Consider the following 27,926-nt stretch of genomic DNA (forward strand, 5'->3'; position numbering starts at 1 on the left):
TAGAGAGAGAGAAGGTTTATTGAGTAATTAGGGCTATACAATGTATGTACACGGAAGTTTTGGAAATATCTGAACGCTGACGTTAGAATCAACACTGGACAATTTAATACTATTGGAGCAAGAGAAGAATGATTATGTTATAAGCTAGGAAACATCTAAAGTTTGGATACTTGATTTAGTTGTAACAGAGGTTCATGATTTCGAATTATTCTAATTGTGAGCTGATAATAAAAAGTAATAATTAGCTCAAAAACAAAAATTTTGGTGAAGGTTTTAGTTTTAAGAGGAGAATGTTTTACTAAATATGATTTAAAAATAACTATCAACTAAACACGGCATCGATTTTCACACTCCTAGGAGTGAGGTGACACGCATCATTAGAGTTACTCAGTTACACAGAGCTGTAACTGACGTCCAAAGGGGTAAGATTGTACAAACTTATTGCTTAAAAATCAATATCAAGAGAATCTAAATAACTAATTAAATTTAAACGTGGTAGCGCAGCTCTTGCAAAATGGCGTCTGAAATAAACAATTATTTATTTATCAACCACAATAAAGAATGTAAACGACTTCTTCATTCATATTAGTTAGATATATTATGCTGTTTTACTTTATAGGAGTGAAATAATCTAGCATTTTTAGACAAATCCAAAGTAATTTTCACCATTCTAGAAGATAAATGTTATAAAAATAGTTTTTTTTAAGCAACAATACCAGAAATGTACTGGCTTATACTGCGACCAATTTACAAGATTAAAATTTTCAACATCAACCTCAAATAATTAAAATATATTGCACATCCGTCAGAAAACGAGCGCTATCATGAAGCTAAGAGGTAACAAACGTGTTGACGACTATAGCATTGGACGGAAGGATATATCATATGGATCATTTTTGGCATGAAAAAACGCATCATCCATCGTCCTAAGATTTTTCATTGAAATGAGCAAATAATTCATAACATGGATATATTTATTTCTCCGTCACACGTAACGCTCCAACGGTGCTATTGTTTTGGATTGATTCAGTTTTTGTGAAGGTATGTTTGAAAATCAACGACATCATATGGAGAAAAATTAATTAAATTAATGTATGGATCATAAGTAGTGGCTAGTTTTTAATATTTTTTCAACGAAATTTTTAACAATGGTAAAAATTGGTTTCGGGAAATTAATCGGATGATGTAGTTCTTTTGGCGCTGACATCTGCTGTCAGGTGACATCTGTGGAGTGTGGCATCTGTTTCCAGGTGCCATCTGTTGCCAGGTGACAAGTCTCTCTAGACGGCGTTGTCGCAAGGGCCACCGGGTGGACACAAAACTGTAACAGGAATGCAAATTAAAATCAAAAGGGCACAAACTACAGATTGGGGGTCGAAAATCAGGATCATCGGCAACAACATCAGAAATATAGTGGACCAGAGAAAATATGAACAACCCGTCGAAGTTGTATTCAAGGAAAGCTACTGAAACAACTCTCCCACAAGACTACAGGTGAGGCTCGGGAACTGGCTCTGTTTCCGAAACATAGTGTGAACTATAGAAACTTAGATACTTGATACCAGTCTTAGTTTTTGAGGCCCAGCAGAGCTTGGAAGAAGATCTCAATTCCTTGACAGTGAGAGTCATTAAACTTACAGCAGTGGCCAAGACTAAGCCTAAGCCTATCTTGCGAGTCAGCGCGTTTCAAAGACGACGTTACAACGCTTTTGAAATTCGGGAAGCTTGGAACTAACAGCAGTTGCATTGAAGATGAGAACTGAAATACGCTTGAGTTACAAGTCGGCAAGCATGGAACCAACCGTAGTTGCCAATGCATAATTATGGAACTCACTGTAGTTGGCAAAAAAGGTAATTCTAGAACTCACCGCAGTTGCCAAGAATGTAATTCTAGAACTCACCACAGTTGCCAAGACGTTAATTCTGGAACTCACCGCAGTTGTATTTTACCTAATTTTGTACTCACCGCAGTTGCCAAGAATGTAATTCTTGAACTCACAGCAGTTGCCAATGCACGATAATTGAACTCACCGCAGTTGCCAAGAATGTAATTCTAGAACTCTCAGCAGTTGCCAATGCACGATAATTGAGCTCACCGCAGTTGCCAATGCACGATAATTGAACTCACCGCAGTTGCCAAGACGGTAAGCATGACCGTCGGGACAGGAGTGGCAGCACAGCATGGGCTCCGCCTTGTACTGGCTGTTGACGGTGGTGGGGAGGACGAGCTCGATGTTGTCGTAGTCGATGAGCGTCATGAAGGCGTTGTCTTGGTTCACTGTAAGCACGGCTTCCTTCACGAGGTCAATGAAGCCAGACTGGTCGGTGATGTTGTACACGGGAGTGTCGATCGTGATGATCACCTCGCTCAACTTATTGCCAGCCGCATCCGCCTGCCAGATTCAGCGTTGTGATAGATTAAACGTAGAAAAAGTATTGCATCAATTGAATTACTGAATACAATCTAACGATCTATAACTATCCTTTGGTCTACTGACGGTAATTGTTGTAAAATAATCGTATAACCGGTAGAACCCGGCCGCAGAATCCGAACATAAATTTGAGTGAACATAGTAGCATTGGAATAACGTTAACGGATTTATGCGTAAAGTTCACTTAACGAAAATTCAACTTTTTTTTGCCGATAGCCACAGCTTTTAGGTATGGTAATTTCTATAACAATCGCAATGTGTCAAACGACTAGAAAATAAATCTGAGTAGAAGATTACTTGGGAAATTAGGAAATCATCCATTAGTAATTAATTGATTTACAAGTTGAAGATTCGATGATATTTAATTACATGTTTCTTGCATATTGAGTACGTATGACTTGATAAGTGCGTTAAATCTTGTCTCCCATTGTTGCTCGTTAGATTAAATCATCAATTAAAATTGCCGAGAACAATAGAATAAACAATTATTAAACGCAAGATCGGATAAATGAAATATTTATCGGATAAAAGAAATAAATAATAAAAAGTAGATTCACGTAGTATAAATTTTATTCTTGCAGCAACGCTGCAAAACTCTATAACCTATCCCAATAGGCATCTGACGTTGAAATAACGTTGATTGAACGTTGTTTCAACGAAATCTACGCGCAATCAACGTTTTTTAACGTCAATTGCCCGGAGGCATGACAATTAATCGCGAGCAGCTAGTTCCATGCCAGCTTATTGCCGAGGGCGGGAACGTAGCGCGGTGCTTTACGAGCGCACACTTCTGCGCATCACAATGATACGCATGACGGCGTCAACACCCTGATGCGCAGCGTACACTTCTGTGTACGCTGCGTGTACTTCAGTGTATATTTTGTGTACTTTTGTGTATCTCAATGATGTGCACAGGCAAGCGCACTTACTCAAAGCTTTGCACTAAGTCTTCAACTTCAAGCTCCCACCTTTAGCTCAAAAATCGCGAAAACGACTATAAAACTTCTTGAAAATGGAAAACGAACGGATGTATAAGTCATTGTTAACCAAGGACTAAACTGGTGAGTAGCACCGCTTATTTCAACGCAAAATTTCAGTGGTTCTCAACCTTTTTACGAGTACTACGTACTTTGAGGCCCCGTCCAGTCGTTCCGTAAAAACCCAAATCCAATTTGACATCACATTATTCCCATCGATGTGTTAATATAACACGAAGAGCAAATGAAGAAAGCAAAATTTAATGCTGGAGCTGCATATATTTCTTGAAAACCTGCTGGAAATTGCTGAGAAAGAATCTTGTGTGCAAATATCTTTGTGAAGTAATAAATAATGAATTAGAAAGCTTTCACGACTACCGAGGTGAAGTCGTGATAGAAAATTTGTGCCAAACCTGGGTAGAAATATGGTTATAATTTGGTAGAACAGTACCGAAATTTTGTAAAATTATCATTAATAACTTCTCGTTCTGATTTTCATCAAGAGAAAAAGTACAGCAAAATTACAAGAAAACTTACACTGCTCTTGATCTGTAGGTCGCCGATGCCGCACTCCTCTGGGTACGGGCAGAAGATGTCGTTGTACTTGTAGACGAGACCGTCGAATTGGTGCTGCAGGTTTTCGATGCTCTGCTGCTGGTATGTGATCTTGAACTGCAAGTTCGCAGAGTGCACCGGCACAATTTCTGTGAATTACCGAAATGTCAGCAAATCATAAACACTTGACCTTTAATTCTAAATACAAGCTAGCGCATATAGACCGAGTGCTCAATGTCAGTAGCACTGGTCGCGTTTTTACTAAAGCCATCATAGGATTATTCTGGTGGAGCGGAAAGGGCAGGGAACTGTAGGAAACTATTGTCTACAATGCAGCCAATAACCTCCTTTACGCATTCTTTTGTTTTACGCGTGTAGAACACGAATAATAATTCATTCCGTGCTTTATTATACACTGGCCCAGTCATTCACCATTACGTGAATCTAAATTTGGCCTATGAAGAACAGATATCAAGTAGACTGATACAACTCTAAAGAAACAGCGGTTCATTGAATAAACAGCGATTACCGGTGAAGCTGATGTAAATAAATGAACTTTTTTAATTATCAAATGAAATGTCATTGAACACTCATGAGCAAAAATGAGGATGCAATGCAAACTAACTTGAATTAAATTAATTTAAATGATGTCGTTCATTAGTGACTGACCATAAGACTCATGAGTATCTTATTGAGCAGACTTGACTTAACAAGGATCACTCATGAGATGCTTATTATAATTTACAAATGTATATATTTCTAAGATGGCTAACTTGAGCATCGGTCTATTTTAGCCTTGACTCTACAAAGACCATTCACTAGCAACATATTGTTTTAATTTTCAAACAATTATGCTATTGAACATCGGGCTCTCTTATTGAACAGTCTCGACTCTATACAAATCATTCAATAGCAACATATTATTCTCATTTTCAAGCAATTATGCTATTGAACATCGGGCTCTCCTATTAAACAGCCTTGACTCTACAAAGATCAATCAATAGCAACATATTATTCTAATTTTCAAACAATTATGCTATAATCTTATGCTAATCTATTAATTATGCTATCTATAAGATGACCGACCGTAACACTCGGGGGCCTTGCCAACAGGGCTCCACTGCCCCCCCTGGTCGCAGGAGTATTTAGGCGCGGGCTCGTTGAAGAAACCGTAGCCGGTCTCGCAGACGGCGTCGCACATCGAACCTGTCATTGCACATTTAAAGATAATTAAATGAAATTACAATTAGGGTACAGGTATAAATATCAAATATAGATAGAATTGCAAAGAGTACATTAATATTTATATCCAGGAATGATTGACCGCAAAATATAATGGAATTTTACTCAATTTGCAACAAGAAGTCCAGCACGACTAGCGTCAGAGCACGCATGTTATTTCGTATGTTTAGTCCACGGATAAATCTAGTACACATGATCAATTGCTCATGTAACCGAGTCAGTTGTAAGTAAATAGCAAACAAACATATTAATGACAAAAATTGTCTATTTATTCAACTACTTGCATAGTGACAAACTAAGTCATTACGCGATTGATTAAATGAATAATTAACTGTGATAAATTGTTCAGTTTTAAGACAAATTTTTCTCGACAAGAAGTCTCGTATTATTCAATAATAGTATCCTCTTAATAGTCGATGATCAAAGTTAGAACGGCTAATTGAGGATTAATTTACAAATTCATGTTTAGAATACCAAGTTCACTATGAAATATACCTATAGGAATGGTTTATGTAGCACCATAGCGGTTCATTGACCACTTATCGATGATTGCACAAGAAAAATATTGGGCGAAGTCTATAAAGATGGACTGAAGTTGTTGATTGTCGTATTATAGACATGTTTTTAAATTTTATATTATATCACGTAAGTGGTTAATAACATATAAGTATTATCTTCAACAAGCGTATCTATTTCAATTTACAGAATTATAGAAGAAAGTGAATCAGATTGAATTGTTGAAATTCTAGCATAAAAGGTTGAGGGTTATATATGAATGGCCTTGCTATACGCGTGGTCAAGAGAGAGCGAAATGCTCGTGGGTGTGGTAGGTCACAATACAGGTGCGTCTATATCAACCCGTTCATTACTGCCAGTCATTCGCAGTCTAGAGAATATAAACAGAAAATGAGGCAGGGAAAGGAAACTTTCCACCGGAACCGTCCCATAACTGAGATATGCAGAGGAGCATCGAATATCGGCGATCAAAAAATTATAGAAAACAGTACGGAGGTTAAAAATTCAGAACAAAAAACTGATTCCAAGCAGTAATAATTACGTATGTAAACTAGTTCCTTTTTGTAAATAAAATGGAATGAAAATTAATTTACCACAGGGGAAACTAGACCGTAAGTGCTTAAAGTGGAAAGGAAGTCATTTAGATTGGTATGAATGATTCACGTAAGTCCGGCTCAAACATGAGACTTTTACGCTATATATAGTAATAAAGTTATCTATGGAGATGAACGCAGGAAAGTTTCTTCGTAAAAAATTCTTTCATCAGCAAAAAAGTAAGATTTTGCTTCTATCCAATCCAAACTTGGTAGCTCTAGAGAACATTTCACTAACGATGCATGGCGGAAACATGCACAAATTAAGGCATTTGTAGGCGCACTAATCAGAATTGGCATGAGGTTGCTGAGTGGAACTTGATGCTCATAAACAGCATTGAACAAACACGAAGATTAATTATTTGAATAAATAAACTTTCCATTTACTTATCAGGTAGCCGATCCATTAACTATAATCTTCATCCATTACTGGAAACAGAATGAACTTTTGACACATACGTAGTTAAATATTCATATTCTTGACTTAGATGGTTTCAATCCAAGAGCGGCATTTCAACACGGAAATTTTCGGCTAAGAGGACAAAGTTCCATTATTTTCGTCGATGTGAATACTTTTAAGATGCGATCCTCGATATTTTTTTGAAAATAAGGGGTAATGTCGCCACTAGAAAATATTAGGAATATTATTAAGAGTTGAAACTCTTTGAAAAACTGGGAAATGTCGTTAGTAATTAATAATTAATAAAGCTTCCGATTATTTCCGTTCGAGTTTTAATGAGTCAATTCATCAAGCTTCACAAATGAGTTTATAACAAATCAATGCTTATTTGTAGCATTATTTTGTTACAACATTATTCGAAGGTCTCTTTGATTCACCAATATTAAGAAACAAATTTGTGGATCAGTTTAAGCTTTTCAATGAAGATTAAACTTCTTAGTAATCAGAAAAGTTCAAGTTGAGTGTTAAAGCAACTAACAATTATTCTTTTATATTTGATGTTGTTATCTATTATTGAATACAGCGATAACAGTGAAATCTGGCTTATGAATTACACGGTGTGCTTATTATGCCTGAAAAGCAAAGTAAATCCTGATTTACGAAGATCAGAAAACTCACTAAAGGTTATTGGTCATGATTAATTTAAAAATTTTATCATTCGTAATTCAAACATTTTTAAACAACTACTTACACCACTAAGATGGATTGACTGTTGTTAAAAGTAAAAGTGGGTAATGAATTTAATAGTATGTCGGCAATTTGAAAATTGAATACGACAAATTGACTCTATAGTAAAAGGTTAAAGTTAATTTCTCGTTTGAGGAGCGTCTCGAGTTTTTGAAGCGTGAATCAGGATTTCTGATACTTGAAGTTGATAAAAAAAACTCTCTTTATACTTGCAAGTAAATGAACGTTGTTAATATTTGAATAAAATAAAAGAACTTTATTAGGATTTGAATTAAAAAATTAACTTTGTTAAGATCTGAATTATTAAATTATCGTTTTAAAATTAGAATTAGTCAAGGTTTTTAATATTTTAATCAGTAAATGAACCCTGTTAATTTATTACCCAGTTACTGTACATTGTTAAAAATTAAACTTGGTAATGGACGTACCTACAGCAGTTTATGATGATCAAGTTACAATAAAATTAAAATAATTTTGACTTCAAAAAGCGTTTCCACATTTATGCAGCAGTTTATGATGATTCAGTTACAATAAAATTAAAATAAGTTCCAAGTTCAATAAACGTTTCCACATTCATGCAGCAGTTTTAGATGATTCAGTTACAATAAAATTAAAATAATTTCCGACCTCAAAAAGCGTTTCCACATTCAAGCCTGTGAGGTTGTACTCAACACAAGACATTAGCAGTGCTCACCTTTAGACCAGGTGACCTGAGGTTCACAGGACCCGTCCTGAATGAGCTCCGACACGCCCCTGCAGGTGGAGACGGTGTGGAAGGGCGTCTCAAAGTTGGGGCAGGTCTCCACGTCTGCGGGAGAAGAACAAATCACGTTAGTCATTGAAGGAGACCTGTCACTGAATAGAAAACTGGGACCAAGGAGCTTAACACCATGGAGCATACTTTGCTTGTTCATCTCCACGTCTGCGGGGGGAGAACAAATCACATTAATCATTGAAGGAGACCTGTTACTGAATAAAAAGCAGGGACCATGGAGCTTAACACCATGGAGCATACTTTGCTTGTTCATTCATCGCACGCTCTGCAAAGCTGGGGCGAAGGTAGTAAGAAAAAAATATTACTCAGTACTCACTGCAGTGAGTGACAGAGAGCGCATTTTCTCGTCGACGAAAACGTGAAGCCACGGACGGACAGACGGACGGACAGACAGACAAGACATGGCGAACACAATAGTGCATTTTTTCCAAAAATGAGAAAATGCGCTAAAAAGCTAATAAAAAACATGCCCCACACGACTATGGCTGGTATGGACAAATACACCGAATAAATAAGTCGACAGATTGCTTCTTTTTCCAATGGGCGCGTTGCAATTTCGCAAAAAAAAGAGAAAGATGTTTGCAATTTAAAAATAGTTGCAAGAAACCGTGTTGCTAGTTGAATGTTCGAAGTGCCTCACAGGCTGCTCTATCTAAAGCACCTCACAGGCAGCTCTATCTAAAGCACCTCACAGGCTGCTCTATCTAAAGCACCTCACAGGCTGCTCTATCTAAAGCACCTCACAGGCTGCTCTATCTAAAGCACCTCACAGGCTGCTCTATCTAAAGCACCTCACAGGCTGCTCTATCTGAACGCTACAGTCAAACAAACTGCACTACAATAATTTATCTAAGAAATAAAATTGAAAAGGATAATGTACAAAATTGGAGTCTTCATCAATATTAGGATAAGTGTCGATGGCAATAAAAAGTTATACAAGCAAATTAATTTTACAATTTTTATGATTAAAAAATGAATAGCCATTTGCCATTTTGAAAATTCTTAGATAAGCGACAAAATGGAGCTAAATTGAATACTCGGTATAATTAAAAGCATAGACCTTGCAATAATGAATTAATTAAAACATTTAACAGAATTGCGACCGAAACTCCAGCCATTCAAGGAAGTAAACGAGTTTTTAGTTGCAGGGAATAAACAATGTTAGGACGCCAAGGTCGTCCGTTCGCGACTGCAACTGATCTCTGTAGATCCCATTCTCCACACAAAAACTTATGCATATTGGGTAAGAGTAAAGTTATTCAGTAGCGAGCAGTTCTCAATCACAATTATAAGTATCAGCGAACTGTGAGGAATAGCTTGAACTTACCGACGGCCGTCTTTATAGCGGCGATCATAAACGCAAGATGCATGCTTTTGCAGCCTGCAAGTGCTAACGCAATCCTCTTTAGCATGAATTTGACCACCATTGCACTATTCTTATTCTCAGTGTATAATATGATTTAAAAAAACTTTTGGCACCTTATTCAACGTGTCAATTCGCTCAAATTATATGACTGATATTTTCATGAGATGGCCATGGCTTGTTTATTCGCATTGTTTTTCTTATTGTTGGCAATAAATAACTCAGTGTTGGCGGGTCCAGAGGAGACGGCATCAGCAGTAAATCATAGTAAAGAACACAATTCACAAACTCGTTCCTTATAATTACGACCGTATGGTTAGCTCTGCAGCGGATTGCAACACCTGCGCAGCATATGCCTCAGTAAAAAAACTCGCTCGCAGTAAAAATGTTGACACGGATACATTAATTTAGAACACAGCAGCCAGGATACTGATTTAAGAATACTGATATTAAGATACTAAGATATATGTCAGATGAGATGATTAAGATAGCAGCACGAACACTGATATTACTATTAAATTTAAAGCGAGATTAAAGCCGTACGTAGTACAAAACGGGATCCTTTTTACCCGAGTTTCCCGCCTGCAATTTTTTTTCAGTAGAGATTTTCGGATATAATTTCTTTGGATAACTCAGTGCCGTAAGATTGAGATAGTGATTGCAGATTTTAGCGTCTGAAATGATAACTTGTCAGTAAAAAAACATGCCTGACATCCACGTACGTATAGAAGAAAGAGTAACCTCCCATGCTAAAATTAGGGAAGATATTTACGACTTTTCTTCCGATACTTAAGATCATCGTAAGATTCGTCTAGTATGTTGCGCGAACTCTGTCTACGAACATAACTTTTCGATTCAAAAATATTCAATTCACGCCTGCTGCCATGCAGCTTATAAATGAATCCTACTCAAATGATGACCACAAATGAAAACTGCGTGTTGTGCTATGTCATAAAACTCGATTAATTACAGGATTACAGGATTCTATTATTAATGGAAAATAAAATACATATATCTCAAGCTTCCATCCTCTAAATTTTGGCATTTAATTCAACACTTGTTGCAACATTGAACACTTTCACTTCTTCAACAATTAAAAAAAACTTATTTGTTGCAGAGCTTTGCATTGAGGCAGATTTTTTTACGCAATTCAAAGAGAGAGCAGGTTTCTGAGTAGAATACATTTCGGTTGCATAAGAATGGTCATCCAACGGCACCAAAAATTACATCTTCCAAACTCATTTTATAGCCGTGTTATCGCCGGCCGTTCCTATGCTATTCACTGGCCGCCCAAAAACCCTTAAGATATATAACTGAATGTAGCATGATGAACGACAGTTTATCGGCGTCTCTTTATTGGCTTGGGAGCTTCACAGTCACGAAGAGAACGAGAAAGAGAGAGGCGCGTCGACAGTGAAATGGAACTCAGGCATCGCGGCCCAAACGTCCTAAAATGGAGATATAAAAGGCTCCGTCAAAGAGGGATGTTTTAGCAATAAAAATGGATAAAGAATAGTTCCTCGTATTTAAAAAAAAAACTTCTAAAGAGAATTAAAAAAATTCAAGCGAATAAAAATGTCGGATGCAGAAGGTCTGAGAAGATGGGGATGTTCCGAGAATCTTTGTCGTCATATGGGTGATCAAAGATGACTTTAGATATTCGGGTCGACTATATTTTAAGAGAAGTACGGGCACAACTCTTGAGAATTCAAAATGATAAGAGAATGTTGATGCTGTAGGGTATCTGCAATGACAGTTGCAGATGCAATTATTATTATTAAACTCTCGTGTCAAATTTGATCACATAAAATATACATGGACAACAAATCAAGAAAATAATCATAATAAAATAAAGGTAAGTCAAAGTTTTAGGACAAAGTCGTTATGTAACATAGTTAGGAAATAGAATCGTAACAAATTACGATATTTTGAAAAAAAAATGGTTTCAATGTATCGATTGTTCTAAATCCAGAAGCATGAACGAGATCCAAAGATACGGAATGATTAAGTGAATTTTAAGCGGTATATTCAAGTCATAATCGCGATCATAAATCCTTTGCAAGAGACTCGATTTGTAGTGCGAGCATTACGTGTTATTCAGAGGTGCCGAAACAGAGGGTAACGTTTCCCAACGAACTTAACCCTCATTTAAATGCGTCTATTTCCAATGGGCAATGGAGGAGTTACAACGAAAAAACAAATAAATAAAATAAAAAATGTGAAATTGGTAGGAAGGAGAAAATGATTGGAAGTCACTGGCGTAAATTGACTTTGCAATTGGTACCAAGTGATGCGTGAGAAAATTCTTGGCAAGCCTATAGAAGAGTACAAATAACTGAAGTATAAGCAGCACAAATCTCACCGACAAAAACTTTTCAATAAAAAGCTCGTGTATCACCGAAATCACAGCCAGTACACTGTTAGAAAAATGACCGTTAACGGTATTACCGGCGTTTCAGTGGCCGGTCGGTACGTGAAAAGAAACACCGTGTCGCCGTTTTTATTCTAATTTAACACTAGAAATCCGTAAAAATCTGATAAAACCGGCGAAACGGTTTATTTTCACGGGGCGACCGGCGACTAGAACGCCAGTGGGACCGTTTTTTCACAATTTTTTCTAACAGTGTATGCAGCGAGGACGTGCAAGTTCATGCTGGTTAGAGCCAAGAAAAAAAGCCTACCATAGTAAAAGCTATCAATAGGAGCTGCAGCCATGCAAGCCAGCAATAACCTTGACGACTTCAACACTCCAGTTTTGATGAGACACGTTGACCAAATGCAAGCAGGGCTTGACCTTTCAAATCCCGTTTGACTAAGAACAACGAATTGGGTGACCTTTACTGTGAACCCGACCCTTGGGATGGACCTTGGCTCTTTCACACTCTCGACTGTCTGAGGAACCGAACTATTGATTAATACGAACTATTGATTAATATCACTAGAATTGATTGATATATCTTAACATATGTTTGGAATTGATCGTATTATTTATTTAGTTATTCAGGTTATTGGGATGAAACCGTTTAATAAAGTCTCCGAAAGGATTATTAATGCTTACACCGATAATTTATTTTCCATGAGTACATTAATACTGCCCGAGCTTGATGACAGTCAACCAAGTGCAGAGATACGAGGTATTGAAATACAATAAGACTATTTGAATGGAGGAAGTTTGAAACAGTCAGTGGTGATCGACCTTGCGAAACAATTAGAGTTTTGAATCATGTTTTTTTTTTCAGTAGACGCGACGGCGAATTTTCGGCTAAAAGATCAGCACAAAAGCCCAGCGGAGCATGGAAGAAACGTTCTGCGCGTCGAAGTCCAGCTAATCACACGACTTTCCTGGACATAACGAGATCAGTGGATAAGACTGATATCCACCAAACCTCGTCATGCAGAGAATTTCGAGATCACCGTGTTATTTCGTCGACGAGGACCCCGTGTGATAAGTTAAGCAACGCTGCCATTGTCCATCGCATGCAGCATCGCACCGAAGGCGGCAACCCGGCAGCTCCTGACCAGTCGACGCGGGCCGTCGAGCACGGAAGTGAATTATCGGCAGAAATGAATTGGGTTGTTACCAAAAAATTAGCGAGCAGTGGAACAAAATTGCACAAGAATGGACAATAGGGATCGCAAAAGTTTTACGCAGAAGTGAAACAAACGTTTTACTATCAAATTTGCCCGGTTAATGTTAAATTAGCAATAAATCATTGAACGTTAAAAATAACGTAATTAACAATAAAGTGGAGCATTTACTGACAATACGAAAATACTAGTACAAAATTTCTATTTAAACATTGAAACATACTGAAAAATGTTAAGCAGTGTCCAGCCTCCACAGATGAAATCTTAAAAGTTGTTGACATTGTTACTTATGCTATTTTTATTCGAAAACTTTCAAACAAAAATTCAAGCAAGAGCTCGAAACTTTCACAGGTATTAAGTTTCTCTTGAGCTTTATGCTTGTTATGGAGGCCTTAAGTGGTACAAAATACAGTCTTCTCGGCCCATGTAGGAAGCCCTGCGGGTGCAAGCGACGTTTAAAGATATATTTGTGTTGAGTGTAAGAAGTCAAGCTAAGTTTGTTATGATATGACGACTGGTTAAATTATCTCGGAGAAACTGTACCATATGAATGGAATATAAGGATCCCATATATAAATATCACGTGATATGAACAATTAAATTCAACTTAATAGGTTGTCGAATGTGCAATTAATAAATAAATTTTTGTTTTTTGAAATGAATATTACATTAAGCTGGTGAATTTCCTGACTGAATGAAAAAAATAGTTTTTGCGCACTTGAACGAATGATGGCAAGTCCAAAACTATTTCACTCGCGAACACACGCTCTGCTATATCTTATCTTGAAAATTAGATGCGGAGAAAAACGCACCTTATGAATAACATGAGTTGATGCATGATGATCCGAGGACTCCTTCAATAGGAAAAAACTCGCATCGCGCGATGAATTATACCTACCATATTATTATACCAACTTTGCCCTATACAAATATTTATCTCAAATTCATGTGCTTGTGTGTTTGAAGATGTCAAGAAAGCTCGTTAAAATGCTGCAAAAATATTTTAATATATCAAGATTATTTTTGGCATTCAGCATACACATGCATTAGGGTACGTGGCATTTAAAATTACGGATTTTTTTTCATTTTCTTTGCCTGAGTATTTGTTCGTTCAAATTTTTTTTTAATTTTGTTTATCTAAATATTTCTTCGTATGAAGCCTTGCGCCGAAAATATATAGGAACTGTTTGCGTGCACTCCCACAATATCTATTGAGTTAAGGTGTTGCCTGTATCAGAAATTCTATTTAAAGTGGTACAAACAAGATTTCTACGTTAAATGTGGGTTTGAAGCTGTCGTTATCTTATTAAAAATAATTGAATTCAGAAATTAGCCACTGGATTAGATGCATTATAGCGGGATTCATTCGGGAAAGCAGGATTCTCCAATCTCACGGATGATCAATATATCGGTCAAAGCCGGATTAGGCTGCTATAGTACATTATTGACGATTATTCCCAGCAGGTTTCTTGCAAGGATTACGCGCACACAAAAAAAACACACAGAATAGGCTTACATCAGGAAGTGGTGTACGTACAATCTCAGTAAAAACGTCGATTTTCCTGTTTTAGTTCTAGAACACAGCTGCCGAAACTTTAGTTAAACACTGCTGCCGACACATTAGTTAAACAAATGCCGAACTAGTTTAGCGAGGTTATACTCGTAAGAAATAGCAGGTCAGCTCGATAATTTGATGTTGCGAATAAAACCTGTTACCAAAATTTTCCAAGGCATTTACGCCACGATATCCAAAATTTGCCTGACCTGCTTTCTAAGGGACGTAAATTGGCCCTGAAGCGTCTTAGTCAAACATACCAAGCAATTTTAAATTTTTTGTCATTTGCTGTCAATTTGTGGGACAAGAAATTTTATCTCTAAAGGTAAGGCCTCGAACTATGTTTTTTCTTTCCGGACCGATGACCTCCTAACCTAGCTACAAATATTATCACATTGTTCATAACTATCAACAATATTCACTCTGGTTGCTGCTCGTTCTTTAAAAAGTTTAGTAATTCAAATTTAGATCATTACATTAACACAGCGTTTGATATCAATTATGGGTTTAATTATTCACTGCTACATTGATTAGCATCAAACCAATGCAAAAATGTGTACACAAACTTTACATGGTAATCACGATGAAACGAGCGTATTTTTCTAGCCTTTTCAAGGTACAAAGATTCCGTAATTTTCGTCTCCATGATAAAAACTCATTGAACAATGCACGTCGGAGGACAAGCGTACAAATAATGACGCTATAAACTCTACAACGAATACCTTAACAAACCTCATATAATTAAATGCGGTGGACTGCATATAATTAAATTCATGGAATGGGAGCGGATGCGTCGACGCCGCTACTTGAGGAAACCAGGCAACTTGGCCCGCGGTTTTGTTACTTGAGTTCTGTACTACATGTATGCATTCCTCGTACTACGCTAGACTGACCTATAAATTCAAAAGCCCTTATTAGTGCATTTTCTCATTTATGGAAAAAATGCACTAATGTGCTCGCCATGTCCGTCTGTCCGTCCGTCCGTGACTTTACGTTTTCGTCGACGAAAAAATGCGCTCTCTGTCATTCACTACAGTGAGTAGCGAGTTATATTTTTTAATATTATTAGCCAGTTCATATCGTCGTTAGTATTATATTATTATTAGTCCGTTCACATCGCCAATATTATTATATTATTATTAGCCCGTAACGAAGGCCCGATCACATCGCCGCGGATTTAAAAGGAGCCTCTAAACTCGGTAACCATTATCGGAGAGAAAGCGCAGCCCGCCTAATATCAACAAGTTAACAGAAGATGTGAGTAATTGCATTGTTGTGAGGGAGGGCACGAAGCGCCATCATTCGTGGCAAGATTGATTAGAATTGTACAGATGCTCCCACTCTGCGAGCCTTATCTTCAACAAACAGGAACTTTTTAAGGAAGCACGATAATGATGTATCCGTGACTGATCATTACTTTAACGATACTCCCTTCCTGCGAAACGTATCTTCAATGAGGTTTCGAAGACGAGAAAAGAAATCGATCAACGACTTTCATTGAGTCTACGGATAGAAGTAGACTAGATCATGCATTCAAACACATACATGTAAATCTTTTTTTGAGACGCTATTCTGCACGTAAAATTTGTATTCATGGTCTTTGTTGAAATTGAGACCCAGAGTAAAACAATCTCACATGGTGGCATCGATGGCTACTGTATTACTTGTACCAAATGTAGATAACGGTCATTAAACAAAGAACAGTAAAACCCAAAACTCTTTCATGAACAAATGTAGACAATAGCTTACGAAAGAACTAATAAATTTTTTATGGGTATACGGTAACGCCAGGCGTACGGGTTGAACCAGAAAGACATGAATTGTATTCAATACAATGAAATACAATACAATACTTATCGGGTAAAAACATGGTAGTTATTAGCATTAGCTTCGAGCAGAGTCCTTGCTTCTTGGCACTAGATAACGTCGTCTAATTTATAATCATCAAATTTATACTGATAACTGGATCCGTTAATTGAAACAAATAATGAAGAGAAAATATTTTATCGCTGCAGGTAAACATGGCGATAGTCCACCGTTAGCGAGCAGAGCTTAGGTCCGCAGGCTTAAGCCAGCTGAGAAACACACAATCTAGGACCATAATGAGGGCGAGGCGCTTGTTGACTGATATAGAGACAACCTAAAACGGACTGCATTTGTATACACAAGTGTAGACAACAGGTGTAGAGAACAGGTGAAAACAAGCGCAGGTGTAGATTTAGGATCATCAAGCGCAGGTGTGGATAAAGGGTCAATAAATTAATGCAGACGTGGATAACGGTTGTTATATAAGGAACAGCTAAACCTAAAGCGTTTCCTGAACCAATGTAAACAATATCTAACTGAAACCAAAGAATTAAAACAAATTATTTTATATTACTGAAACTATAGTAAAATTTAGCTAATCTTGCAGAACATCAAATAATAATCGTTCATAATCTTTCGACTATATCGAAATTCCGTACCAAAATTCCGTCACTCATTCCACAAAGAATTTAAATTCAGCACGAGCATTTAGTCAGCCTCTGAGAATATTTCTAAAAAATATTAAAGCTTCGTTTTACCAATGTTCACTCGCGCATCAGTAACTTAGGTGAGCCTCAAAGCAATATTTATAGTTTGAATTGTCCAGGTCTTAGTCGTAAGAGATTGCAATCTCTTACGACCAAGACATGGACATTTCAAAGCAATATTTATAGTTTGAATTGTCCAGGTCTTAGTCGTAAGAGATTGCAACGCATCTTGCTCATGAGAGAAGCATGGGCTCCTGAGGTTCAGTGTAAGAGTTTTATGTTAGATAAATCTTGAGCGACTCTGAGCGCAGGGATGGTAGCTCCCAGACTCAGGAATGCAGTTAGCTGGTGCAGTGAAAGTGAGACGCGCTTTAGAAAGGACCGGTGGCTGGTTACATGTACCGGTGGTCCATGAGACTTGTTGTATATATACAACATATATATGTGCATATATGCACATATTATTTAAGAAGTAGTAGAAGCGGAGAATTTTTTTCATTCAATTCCAGGATTTACTTTTGAAAGGTGACGGATCTACCAGTGTTACGTAAGAATATGCTTAGATGGGTATAAAAATTACATTTGAGGGGTGACTTATACATGGGGATTAAAATTTGGTAATAAGAATTATGCAAGTATTCGACTAATCGAAGATAAATATAATAAACAAGAAAATTGTAAATAAAAAGCATGCTTCGATTTTCAATCACCTTGCATAATTGAAGAAACTATACCACTATTAAACTATATAACTATAAGTTATATAGTTTAATGTTTAATTTATTTATAGTTTAATTAAACTATATAACTATAAGTAATAGTTTAATATTGGTTTAATAATATAATATAATATTATATTATAATATATAGTATAATACAATATAATATAAAATATACTGGTAATAATAATAGTTTAATACTGGCCTAACTATACCAGTATTAAAAATTGTGCATGGTATCGGACCAAATTTCGAGATAATTCAGGGCTCATCAATTCAGAGCATCTAGCGGTTAGCTTCTGTAAACAATAACTTGGAGATAAGAATTCTAATTGACTTGCGTCGAAGCCTCCCTGGAGGACCTAAGGGCATTGACTGCTAAATTTGGCGCTGATTGCGACTTCGTAAAAACAAAATGCGTGTTGGAAGCGTCAAGTATTGGCCGAGTAGAAATAAAGTACCAAGGCTTCTAGAGAAGCTGTAATATAAGGTATTCAGCAACGGTGTTAAGAATGCACTCAGAGACGTATAAATGGATGTGCTGTGAATACGCATCGCACGAAAATGTATAAATTAGACTACGTAATGTAACATTTGGTTATAAAATAATAAATTTAGAACAAATTGTCCAATATTTCCGCACGTGATATTACATAATGAATGAAAATAAATAAGGTGGTGTTAGTAGCAATGAGGATATTCCTTGTGAATGTATGAGTGCGGGCGGTTGATAGAATTTTTCGACTGAAAAAAAACTTATGAGATACCGGATTGGTAGATTTCCTGAGGCGAGCAGGTGGTAGAACTTTTCAGCTATAAAAACCTGCAGAGGATAACGGGGTATTGGGGCTGCGAGTGGGTGCAGTAGGCAGAAATTTTCGAATGCGATAACTTGTCGGGGATTACCAATAAGTTTTTTTTCCCCAAACCAATAAGATTGGCTTGAAGGAAAACACGTAAAAATGATGTGCCAAGAATATAAAAATTGCCCTGAAACAGATAGCAAAGCAGGAGTAAAGTGTTTTCTTCTTTAGATTGTCTTCGAATGGTTTGGTATTTAAATTTCATTTTTCGCCTCAATTTTCTTTACAGTTTAGATCAGCTATCGCAGGGTCGACAACCCGACAGGATATTTTGCATAGGATACATAAATTACAATGCGATTTGTATGGTACAAGGAAATTATTTTCTAAGTGAACATTTAAGTTCAGTAAATTTCTATGTATTGAAGGCAGCAACATAAATAATACCAAGCGACATTTGTAATCGCAAATAAAAATCAAACTTAACGCCAAGAAATAATTTCAGAATCAAATCTTGAGTAAACATTATTCCATTAGAATTTCTAACATCAGTGAAAATTTACAGAAAAGCTATGATATAATAACCGATTTCATTCTTGAATTATCAGTATGCATAAAACTGACATAATAATTAATTATAGAATTATAGTGAATTCAAAAACTTTTATTCATTTCTGATTGATTAAGAAAACTACATCATTCTTAAAGTGAATTCATAAGAGTCAAAGTATATTATTTGCTGAAATATATTATTGACTGAGACCTAAAGTAAAGATATTAATTTCAGCGCTTGAATATAATTGTTTTCGTTTTAGGTTAAATGCCTCAGATATGCAACATAAACATACATCCGTTGCGAGCGGCATCGAAGTTTATTATCAACACACATGTAAACAGCAGCCCTTCTCTCATGTGTGCAAAAAAAATGAAATCCAGACAAGGCACGATTGGCCGGAGGCTCGCATGGTAGATGTGAGAACAGAAAGGAGTTTGTGGGAAGAGAAATTCAAGCGAGCATTGGTTCGTGTTGACCGGGATGTTGACAGAGACTCGAGTCAAAGTTGACCAAAGAACTTTCAAATTTGTCACTTCAACATCATCTAAAGAATTGGAAACGTTGCGCAATACATGTGGAGAAAGAGCTTGACGGACCAGGGCATTTAGATTCCTTTTTTGCGACTTTGCTTGAGAATGCAACTATTTTAAATCGAGATCGTTTCTTGTCCAGGTTTGAATCAAGAAAAAAGTACGTTTTTGCAATTTCATGCAGCAGGCATTCAGTGGCTTTGAAGATAAATATATGTAAGTGCGATAGGTTATATATAACAAACAAACAAAAAACAAACAAACGCTCACGACAAATTCAAGTTTAGGAAATTTTTAGTGAACTTCTGACTGAGTCGAGGGTCTTATGAGTGACGAAAAAAGGCCTTAGCTTGGCTAGTAAAACATAGGCCATTTTGAGAAGAATGCTTTTTATAACTCACCTCAATACTCAAGTTACATATGGAAGATCAGTCGATCGTTGCTTCAGCACACTATTGAGTATTTTATGCGTAAACGCGTAAGAAAAATAGTATAAATTTTAAATTTCAGCTCTGACTTTAGTGCGGCAGTTTTTTTTTTTTTTTTTTTTTTTTTGTCGTAGCACATTTGGAAAAGTTGTACTTGACATATAAAATGATGTTATAAATCACAATATTTTACTAACCATGTAATTTACAATAAACGAGTTACGGCTGAACCAGGACCAGCTTTGACGTGCAAAATCTGTAAATCTGACGAGCTAGATCAGATAAAATGAGACAATCATTGAATTTAAAGCTATTCCACAAACATAATACCGTATGCGGAATAACTACATGAAACAAAAAGAAAGTTGTCACCACGAAGTTATGAAACAAACATCAGAAAATTCTAAAAAGGCAAGCCCAGCGTTGGATTTCCGTGCAATTCTAAGTGAGGTCTATAGTTTGTTTTATTACACTTATTGATCAAAAGAACACAACACAACGTAGAATATACACTTCATTGTTGCTTCGACATTTGTTACGTCGAGATTGGTACGTCGATATAATTATGCCGTTTTTTCCTCTGCCATGACGATGGCTTTACAACATAAATCGTCTGTTAACCAGCCTGAAGCTGCTGAGACCGAGCGAGACACTTAAGTTTGATAACTATCGTAAATTTAATTTGAATTTCAAATTTATTCATCATATTCTAATACTTACCCAATGTGTAGATAGAGGATGAGGGTGAAGTTGATACATTATTCAAATGATTGAAAAGATATTGTTTGGTAAATTTACGATAACTCAATCGTCGTTGATTGAAAAATTATTTTGGTCGATAACTCAAATTAATAAGTTTGAAGTTAAGATTACATAAGAGTGAGAATGGCCGTAATTGTTTGTTAAATTTACGATAACTCAATCGTCGTTGATTGAAAAATTATTTTGGTACAAATAATAAGTTTGAAGTTAAGATTACATAAGAGTGAGAATGGCCGAGTGACACGCTAAATAAGAACAGAAAGGTCGATGACGCGGTCAGGCCGCTTTTTCTGCCACACAAGAAGCAGCGAACCAATTGTAGGTCACTTCTGACCAACATCGTCGATAAGAACGAAGCTGAGAGCAGAAAATTCAGAAATTATGCGAGCTTGCCCATATAAGAAACAGTTTTTTATCATATCTTGTTGGTTGGGTACACTCGATAAACCGGCGATTGCTCAGTATTAATTCAATTTTGCATGCAACAAATTGATGAAAGGAGGAAGTTTTTCAATAATTAATTTTTTAGATAGTAGCTAGGAGCAACGGCTCGTAAAAGGGATAAATAATTTCAGGAAATGTACGATCAGAAAAATTTTGTATTGAACTGAATTGAATCGAATTTAGTTTCAAAATTTTACTCCGTCTACTTTCCTAATTTTTATTCGCTTTAAAAAACTCTAATCATAGTCCTTCAATCCCGGATTAACATATTCATTAAGAAACACACCATTGATATTTTTAATTCTATTCAAAAATAGATTTTAACATCAATATAAATGTTATGAATACAATTCGTTTGTACAGTACTTGCATTCAGCCTATAATGCACGAGGCTGTTTCATATCCTATATAAAATCACTGTTATTAATGCTTAGTTAAACCTGGGATTGCTTTGATAATGTCTACCATTGTTTGTGCAAAATCGGTTAATGTGAAACGCATTTCCACGTGTGATACATAAAAAAACACGCAAATACCATTGAAACAATCGAAATTGGCGCGCACGATTCGATCCTGATATACGCACATATATTTACAACGATGATATTTAAAAAACTAGGATACTGAGTGGGATTGACCTTAAAAAGAAATTTTTAACCATTCAGAATGTAAACTTATGTTTAACCGTATGATCGATGGGTTAAATTTCAGCTTGACTGTTACGTTACTTGAAACTATGACTCTCTTTCCTGAGCAGCGTGATCATCCGTGCCTACCATGGATAAGTTCACATGGAAATTCTACAAGAAGCAATAAAACACAGCCTCAACACGCTCAGAAACGAAGAACTTGAACAATAGATAATCGAAGAATCTTTCCTGTATATGTGTGTGTGTGTGTGTGTGTGTGTGTGTGTGTGTGTGTGTGTGAATGTGTGTGTGTGTGAGTGAGTGTGTGTATGTGAGTGTACGTGTGTATGTGATGAACAGCAATGGCTTCGCTAGTATCTCGTGTGGTGCGAGTGAGGCTTCACGCAACTTGTCTATGCATCACTACCATAAGAAATCAGCCTGCCTACCTGACTACTTTCTAACGCAAGGTTGGACCACGAAGCGCTTCTGAGGCACACTTGCCAGCCGAGGTTGAGGTTCTCTTACGCATTCGCAACCCCGGCACCTTTCCAAGCTGCCGAGACAGGAATGCGTCAATAGAAACCGCATTTCTAGCTTCTAGCAGGCGCTATCGTGTCTTTAGGGTGCGCCAGCAGAGACATGTGTTTCTACATATTTGTTTCTTGATCAACACTCAGTTAAAAAATCAAACGCACATACGAAGCTATTATAATTAAAATAAATTTTTTAAAATAAGAATTGCAGAAAAAGAAAACGTGCCATTTACCAAGACGTCATTGAAGCTAAAACCATCTTAATAAGCCGAGAGTTGGATATGTACTCGCCCTAGTGGAGTTACAGAAGAATATGAGGTGCCAGGATGATGTTAGCTAACCCGGGCCCTTACTTTCAAAAAAAGTTAAGAGATAGTAATTTCATCAGCCAATCATTAACGGCCTTTCAAGCAAAGTCCACCAATCATAGACAAGAAAATAGAGTGTATGTACTCACGTTTACTTAGCGAATTTTGAAAGTATGGCCCCGGGTCACAGTCATTCACGAAGTCATAGCGGCATCGCACGGGCACTGGAGTGTTCAACATTCTAGTTCGTACTCATGACCACGTCTTGTTTTAGACCACTGATAGTTCAGAACCACTGCTAGCCGGCAGTTTTAGTGTCCGTTGAAGCGATTCGAAGTCGAGTTCACTTAGCAAAACTAAAAGCCTTTCTCCTCATAACTTAACCCAAGACTCCATCACACACGACCCTCGCTATCGACCCCTTAGCGGGCCGCAGAAGTTGCCATTTTCTAGCCCAGCGACATGAATGGAAAATTCTTCCATGCGGAACAAATAAACGGAATTTAAACAATGGATTTGCCAAGCATAATTATTAACGGTCAGATTAAGACCAAATAATGAGAAACTTGATGCATTATCTCGAAGGTAAAAAGAAATTGTTGTGACAAAAAAAAATAATATCAGGGCATTACCCGGCATTTAGAACAATTGGGAGCATAAAAACTTACGAATCAATCAACGTTGGAAACTACAATGAGCGAGTCCCACGTTCGTCAGCCTATTAAATATAAAAGTATTATTAGTTGAGCTAAATTTGAATAGGTTAATAGATTAGAATTTTAGCTAAAAGCGCATTAAATCATAAAATGAGGAACAAGAGACGTTTGATCTCATAAGAAACCGGTTCGAATTTTACCTCGAGTCTAAGACATCATCAAGCATCGAGACAGTGCACCTAATATGTCCAACTGGACTTGGTCATAGAGACAAACAAACTCACTCATTTTTGACCCCGCTGCCTCAACCAAAGACGGAATTCTCCGCCTGCAATTGCCGCTCACAGTGTCACTGGTGCCAATATCTCAACAAAGTTAGTGCGCAATCATGTCATTATATGAAGTGCACAATCGTCACTATATGAAATACACAGCCATTAGCTGCTCATTACCAACTAAAAATTTATGGGAGCAGCACAAATTGACGTAAGTAATTGTGTCAGCGCTTAATTCGATGAGAAGTTAGTTGACTTCCAGATAATAATGGATAAAAAGAGCGAATACAAAATTTCGGTGCAGATCGAATAAGGTTTACGTAAAGGAATCAACCTGTTCGTAGAGCCTCCTGTTGCCGCGGCTCACGGATATTGACCAGCTGGTTAGAAATAGCAGCTGTGGTTGCTCAGCTGGACAGAAGTTTCAGCATTAGAAAGAACAGTAGCCTGATATTCATCTGGCAAAAAGCAGTAACCTGTCGCTCAGCTGGCAAGAAGGAGCAGTAACCTGTTGCTCAGCTGGCAAGAAGGAGCAGTAACCTGTACTAGTGACTGAGCGGCACACGGTCGCTAGTGACTGAGCGGCACACGGTCACTAGTGACTGAGCGGCACACGGTCACTAGTCACTGAACGGCACACGGTCACTAGTCGCTGAGCGGCACAAGGTCACTAGTCACTGAGCGGCACACGCTCGTCATCACAAAGACGAGATCTTGACTCAAATGCCGAAGGTTGTGACTTCCTAGGAATGCGCATCTACAAAATATGATATTAATAAATGGATAAAAGGGCTTTGGGGTTTCCATAGAATCATTGAAGTATTTTTTCAAAATTTCTCAATAAATAATCTTTGTAAGATAGTTATTTGCATTACTGAGTATTAGCACCCGTTGTAAGGCCTAGCCAGTCAAGTTACAACAATTTGTCTCTGGTATACTTGACAGGCTGACTTAGCGAATATAAGCTGCAGTACGCTACTCCTTGGACAGAGCGAAGTCCCGCTCCTCTCTATAATTCTCGTATTCGTTTTTGATACGTTAACGATTTCTGGCTCATTCTGAACAAATGTAAAGACTTATTGAACTATGACTGTACCGACATTTATACAATCTTATATACGACGGCAAAAAGTTGGGATAGCGAGTAACGCTCTCGTCAGCAACCCTCTAGGAAAAGTCTAGAACAAATGGTTACACGAATACCTCTAAATAACAACTCATGCAATTAAATAATGTAAAGCGTATGAAAAATATAAACAGCCAGACAAATTAAGTTGAGTTAATTAGGACTTAATAATTATTTATGATAGAAAAATATTTATTCGCATGTGCGATCTTTGGGTTTCACATGAAATTACAACGGGCGTTTTGGTGATCGGATGAAACTTCGAGACTTGGACAGGATTTGGAAATTTGAAGAGTACGTAAGTACGGGAGGAGCACGGATTTGAAGAGTACGTAAGTACGAGGAGTACGTAAGTACGAGGAGGAGTACGTAAGTACGAGGAGGAGTACGTAAGTACGAGGAGGAGTACGTAAGTACGAGGAGGAGTACATAAGTACGAGGAGGAGTACGTAAGTACGAGGAGGAGCACGGATTTGAGGAGTACGTAGGAGTACATAAGTTCAACGATCTTGTTACTCATGGCGCACAGAAGTTCGTCAGAATTGTACTCAACAAATATTGAAATTCATACCGGTTCCTTTCTAACGGTAAACCTACTTAATTAGAGCAATCAACAAAACATTCATCAACGTACAGGCTGTAAATACCGGTTAGGTTGCTCAAGTTTTTATTTAGATAATGTTGTGTCAGCAGCGGTCAATAGCGACTGAATTATCAATGAACGTCGATTTTGGATATTGATTAGTTATTATCTGTGAGATTGTATTGAAACCAGATAAAGTTAATAACTAACTAACTGGAAGTGGAACAACGGGAGCAGTTTTCACTGTACGAACGTTGACTGGAAGTGGAACAACAAAAGCAGTTTTCACTGCATTGACCGTTGACTGAAGTGTAACACCGATGCAGTTTTTACTGCATTGAACGTTTACTGAAGTGTAAGAACAGAAGCAGTTTTCACTGAACGAACGTTGGCTGGAAGTGTAACCTGTCTCTTATACACATCTAGATGTGTATAAGAGACAGGCGGTAACCTGTCGTTCAGCTGGCAAGAAGGAGCAGTAACCTGTCGCTCAGCTGCTCAGAAGGAGCAGCAATACTGATAAGTGTCTGCGTACGCTCATCCTGCTCATCGGCGTACCGCTTCACATCAGCGCGGAGAAAGTTTCCCTGGCACCAGATTAGGATGCACATCACAATTGGATAGAGCACGTAAGTCTATAAAGTTCTTCAAAACACCAGCGACGTTCAGACTTGAATAAAAAATAAGCTGTGCAGCAAGACGCTCATAGACACTGTCAAGGACGCCATCATAAAAATAAACAAACTGCTGACACGCTTGGGCATCGGAAAGTGAAATCAATAAGGAAAGACATAACCTACATGGCTTCTGAAGGAGAAAACGAACGGGAATAAATGATAAGAAGTCAGTGGGTTCAATAGAGGCTTGAGAGAGGCTCCCTGAAGACATTCAAGAATCAAGACTCCATAGACAATTGTCACTTTAGCCAGCATAGTGTGTGCTTCAAATGAGAGTATGGTAGAATTTTATGGTAGGCTTTTTATGTTGAAAGCGGTATACTTTGAAAGACTTGAATTATGCAATGAATAATGTCTCTTGACGATAAGACATTATAGTGCATGTATTTAAGAATGCATACACAGATTTATATGCAAGTATTATTTATTATAAGAGTACGGAATAATCACATTAGCCATTCCACGATTGAATCAATATACCGGCGTTCTGTTACTCGAAACAAAGTTTCAACAGCAATCACTTCCTGGTGAAAAACTGTTCTGAGAAACTCGTGATGATGAATGTTCCACAATCGGTAAAATTTTGATTGATCACAAGACACTTAGAATGAATAGGTATATATATTGTTTGGCTTCAAGCTTAAAATAAGTGTACTACGCATCTTGTACGATCTATTTTATAAGAACGCAGAGGTTGGCACTAGGCTTATGCTTCACGTCGAAATTATTCTCACGCGTTCACATTAAGTTAACTTTTTGAAAAAAACACGCACGGATAGGGTGGATGCATACAAAAAGTCGTAAAGTGGCTTAATATGTAAGGAAATGCTATGACACAAAAATTTAACAAAATATCCCCCTGCAAAAAAAAACTGAAATAATATACATTGTCGTTGAGTACGAACCATCGAAAGAGTTTACATTCTGATAACCAGGTAAATGAAGAAATCATATAAAATCATGTAAAAAATAAAATAAGTCATGTAAAAAAATGAATTTACATGGATTTACATTTACATGAAGAAATCATGTAAAAAATAAAATAAACGGGGTTAAAACGAAAAAGTGATCTCTGAAGTATGATGTTACTTACTTGGTCCACCAGGGGCAGGAACAACAACAGGGACGTTGGTGGCGGCAGCTCCTTGTCTCTCAGCAAGTACTGCAGTGATGGCTGGCCGTGCGTGTACGACTACAGGTTTGCTACCATCTACTAAACCTTTCAACTCAAACTCCTGTGGAGCCGACAACGCTATACTGACAAAACAAGCCATAAGCACTACTGTACTGTGAAAACTGTCTTTGCGCAACATATTGACTTGCGGTTTTGATTTAGAACGCCTGCCAATCATGAGAAAAATTAGTTATGCCGTTATATCCAAGTGCGGAACGGCAAGTAGGCCGAATTTACCGCGGGTGGTAATATAGAAATAAAGTCACGTTCAGCCAGGTCACGGTTCTACAGAACAACGGGTGTCTCTGTCGGCATTGGAGGGCCGGAAGCGGGCTAAAGTTCTCCCGGTCAATATTAGCAGTTCTTGTGGAGTTCACGAATGTCTCACGAATGATTCAGATTTTATTCTGATACAATGCAGAGACTGAGCACCATCGAGCACGTCAAGCCATGGATCACTGAAC

The 27,926-nt window shown here is 37.4% G+C and overlaps 1 protein-coding gene across 1 annotated transcript; it reads right to left on the minus strand.

Annotated features, from left to right (window-relative positions):
- LOC108679215 lies at positions 1-27,646 on the minus strand. Its single transcript, XM_018167814.2, has 6 exons — positions 27,382-27,646; positions 8,157-8,270; positions 5,051-5,170; positions 3,947-4,113; positions 2,129-2,393; positions 1-1,321 (listed from the first exon to the last, which is right to left on the minus strand). The coding sequence occupies exons 1-6, from the start codon at positions 27,638-27,640 to the stop codon at positions 1,281-1,283; spliced, it is 966 nt and encodes a 321-aa protein (XP_018023303.1). The 5' UTR covers positions 27,641-27,646; the 3' UTR covers positions 1-1,280.
- Positions 27,647-27,926: the final 280 nt, after the last annotated feature.

Source organism: Hyalella azteca, unplaced genomic scaffold (assembly GCF_000764305.2).
Source record: "Hyalella azteca isolate HAZT.00-mixed unplaced genomic scaffold, Hazt_2.0.2 contig2464, whole genome shotgun sequence".
In the NCBI taxonomy this organism is placed as follows: domain Eukaryota; kingdom Metazoa; phylum Arthropoda; class Malacostraca; order Amphipoda; family Hyalellidae; genus Hyalella; species Hyalella azteca.

Coding starts and splice junctions, on each gene's coding strand:
- LOC108679215 (XM_018167814.2), bottom strand. CDS start 27,640: ATGATTGGCAGGCGTTCTAAATCAAAACCGCAAGTCAATATGTTGCGC. Junction 8,271..27,381: donor TCCTGCCCCTGGTGGACCAA/GTAAGTAACATC, acceptor CTTCTCCCGCAG/ACGTGGAGACCTGCCCCAAC. Junction 1,322..2,128: donor TTACCGTCTTGGCAACTGCG/GTGAGTTCAATT, acceptor TTCCTGTTACAG/TTTTGTGTCCACCCGGTGGC.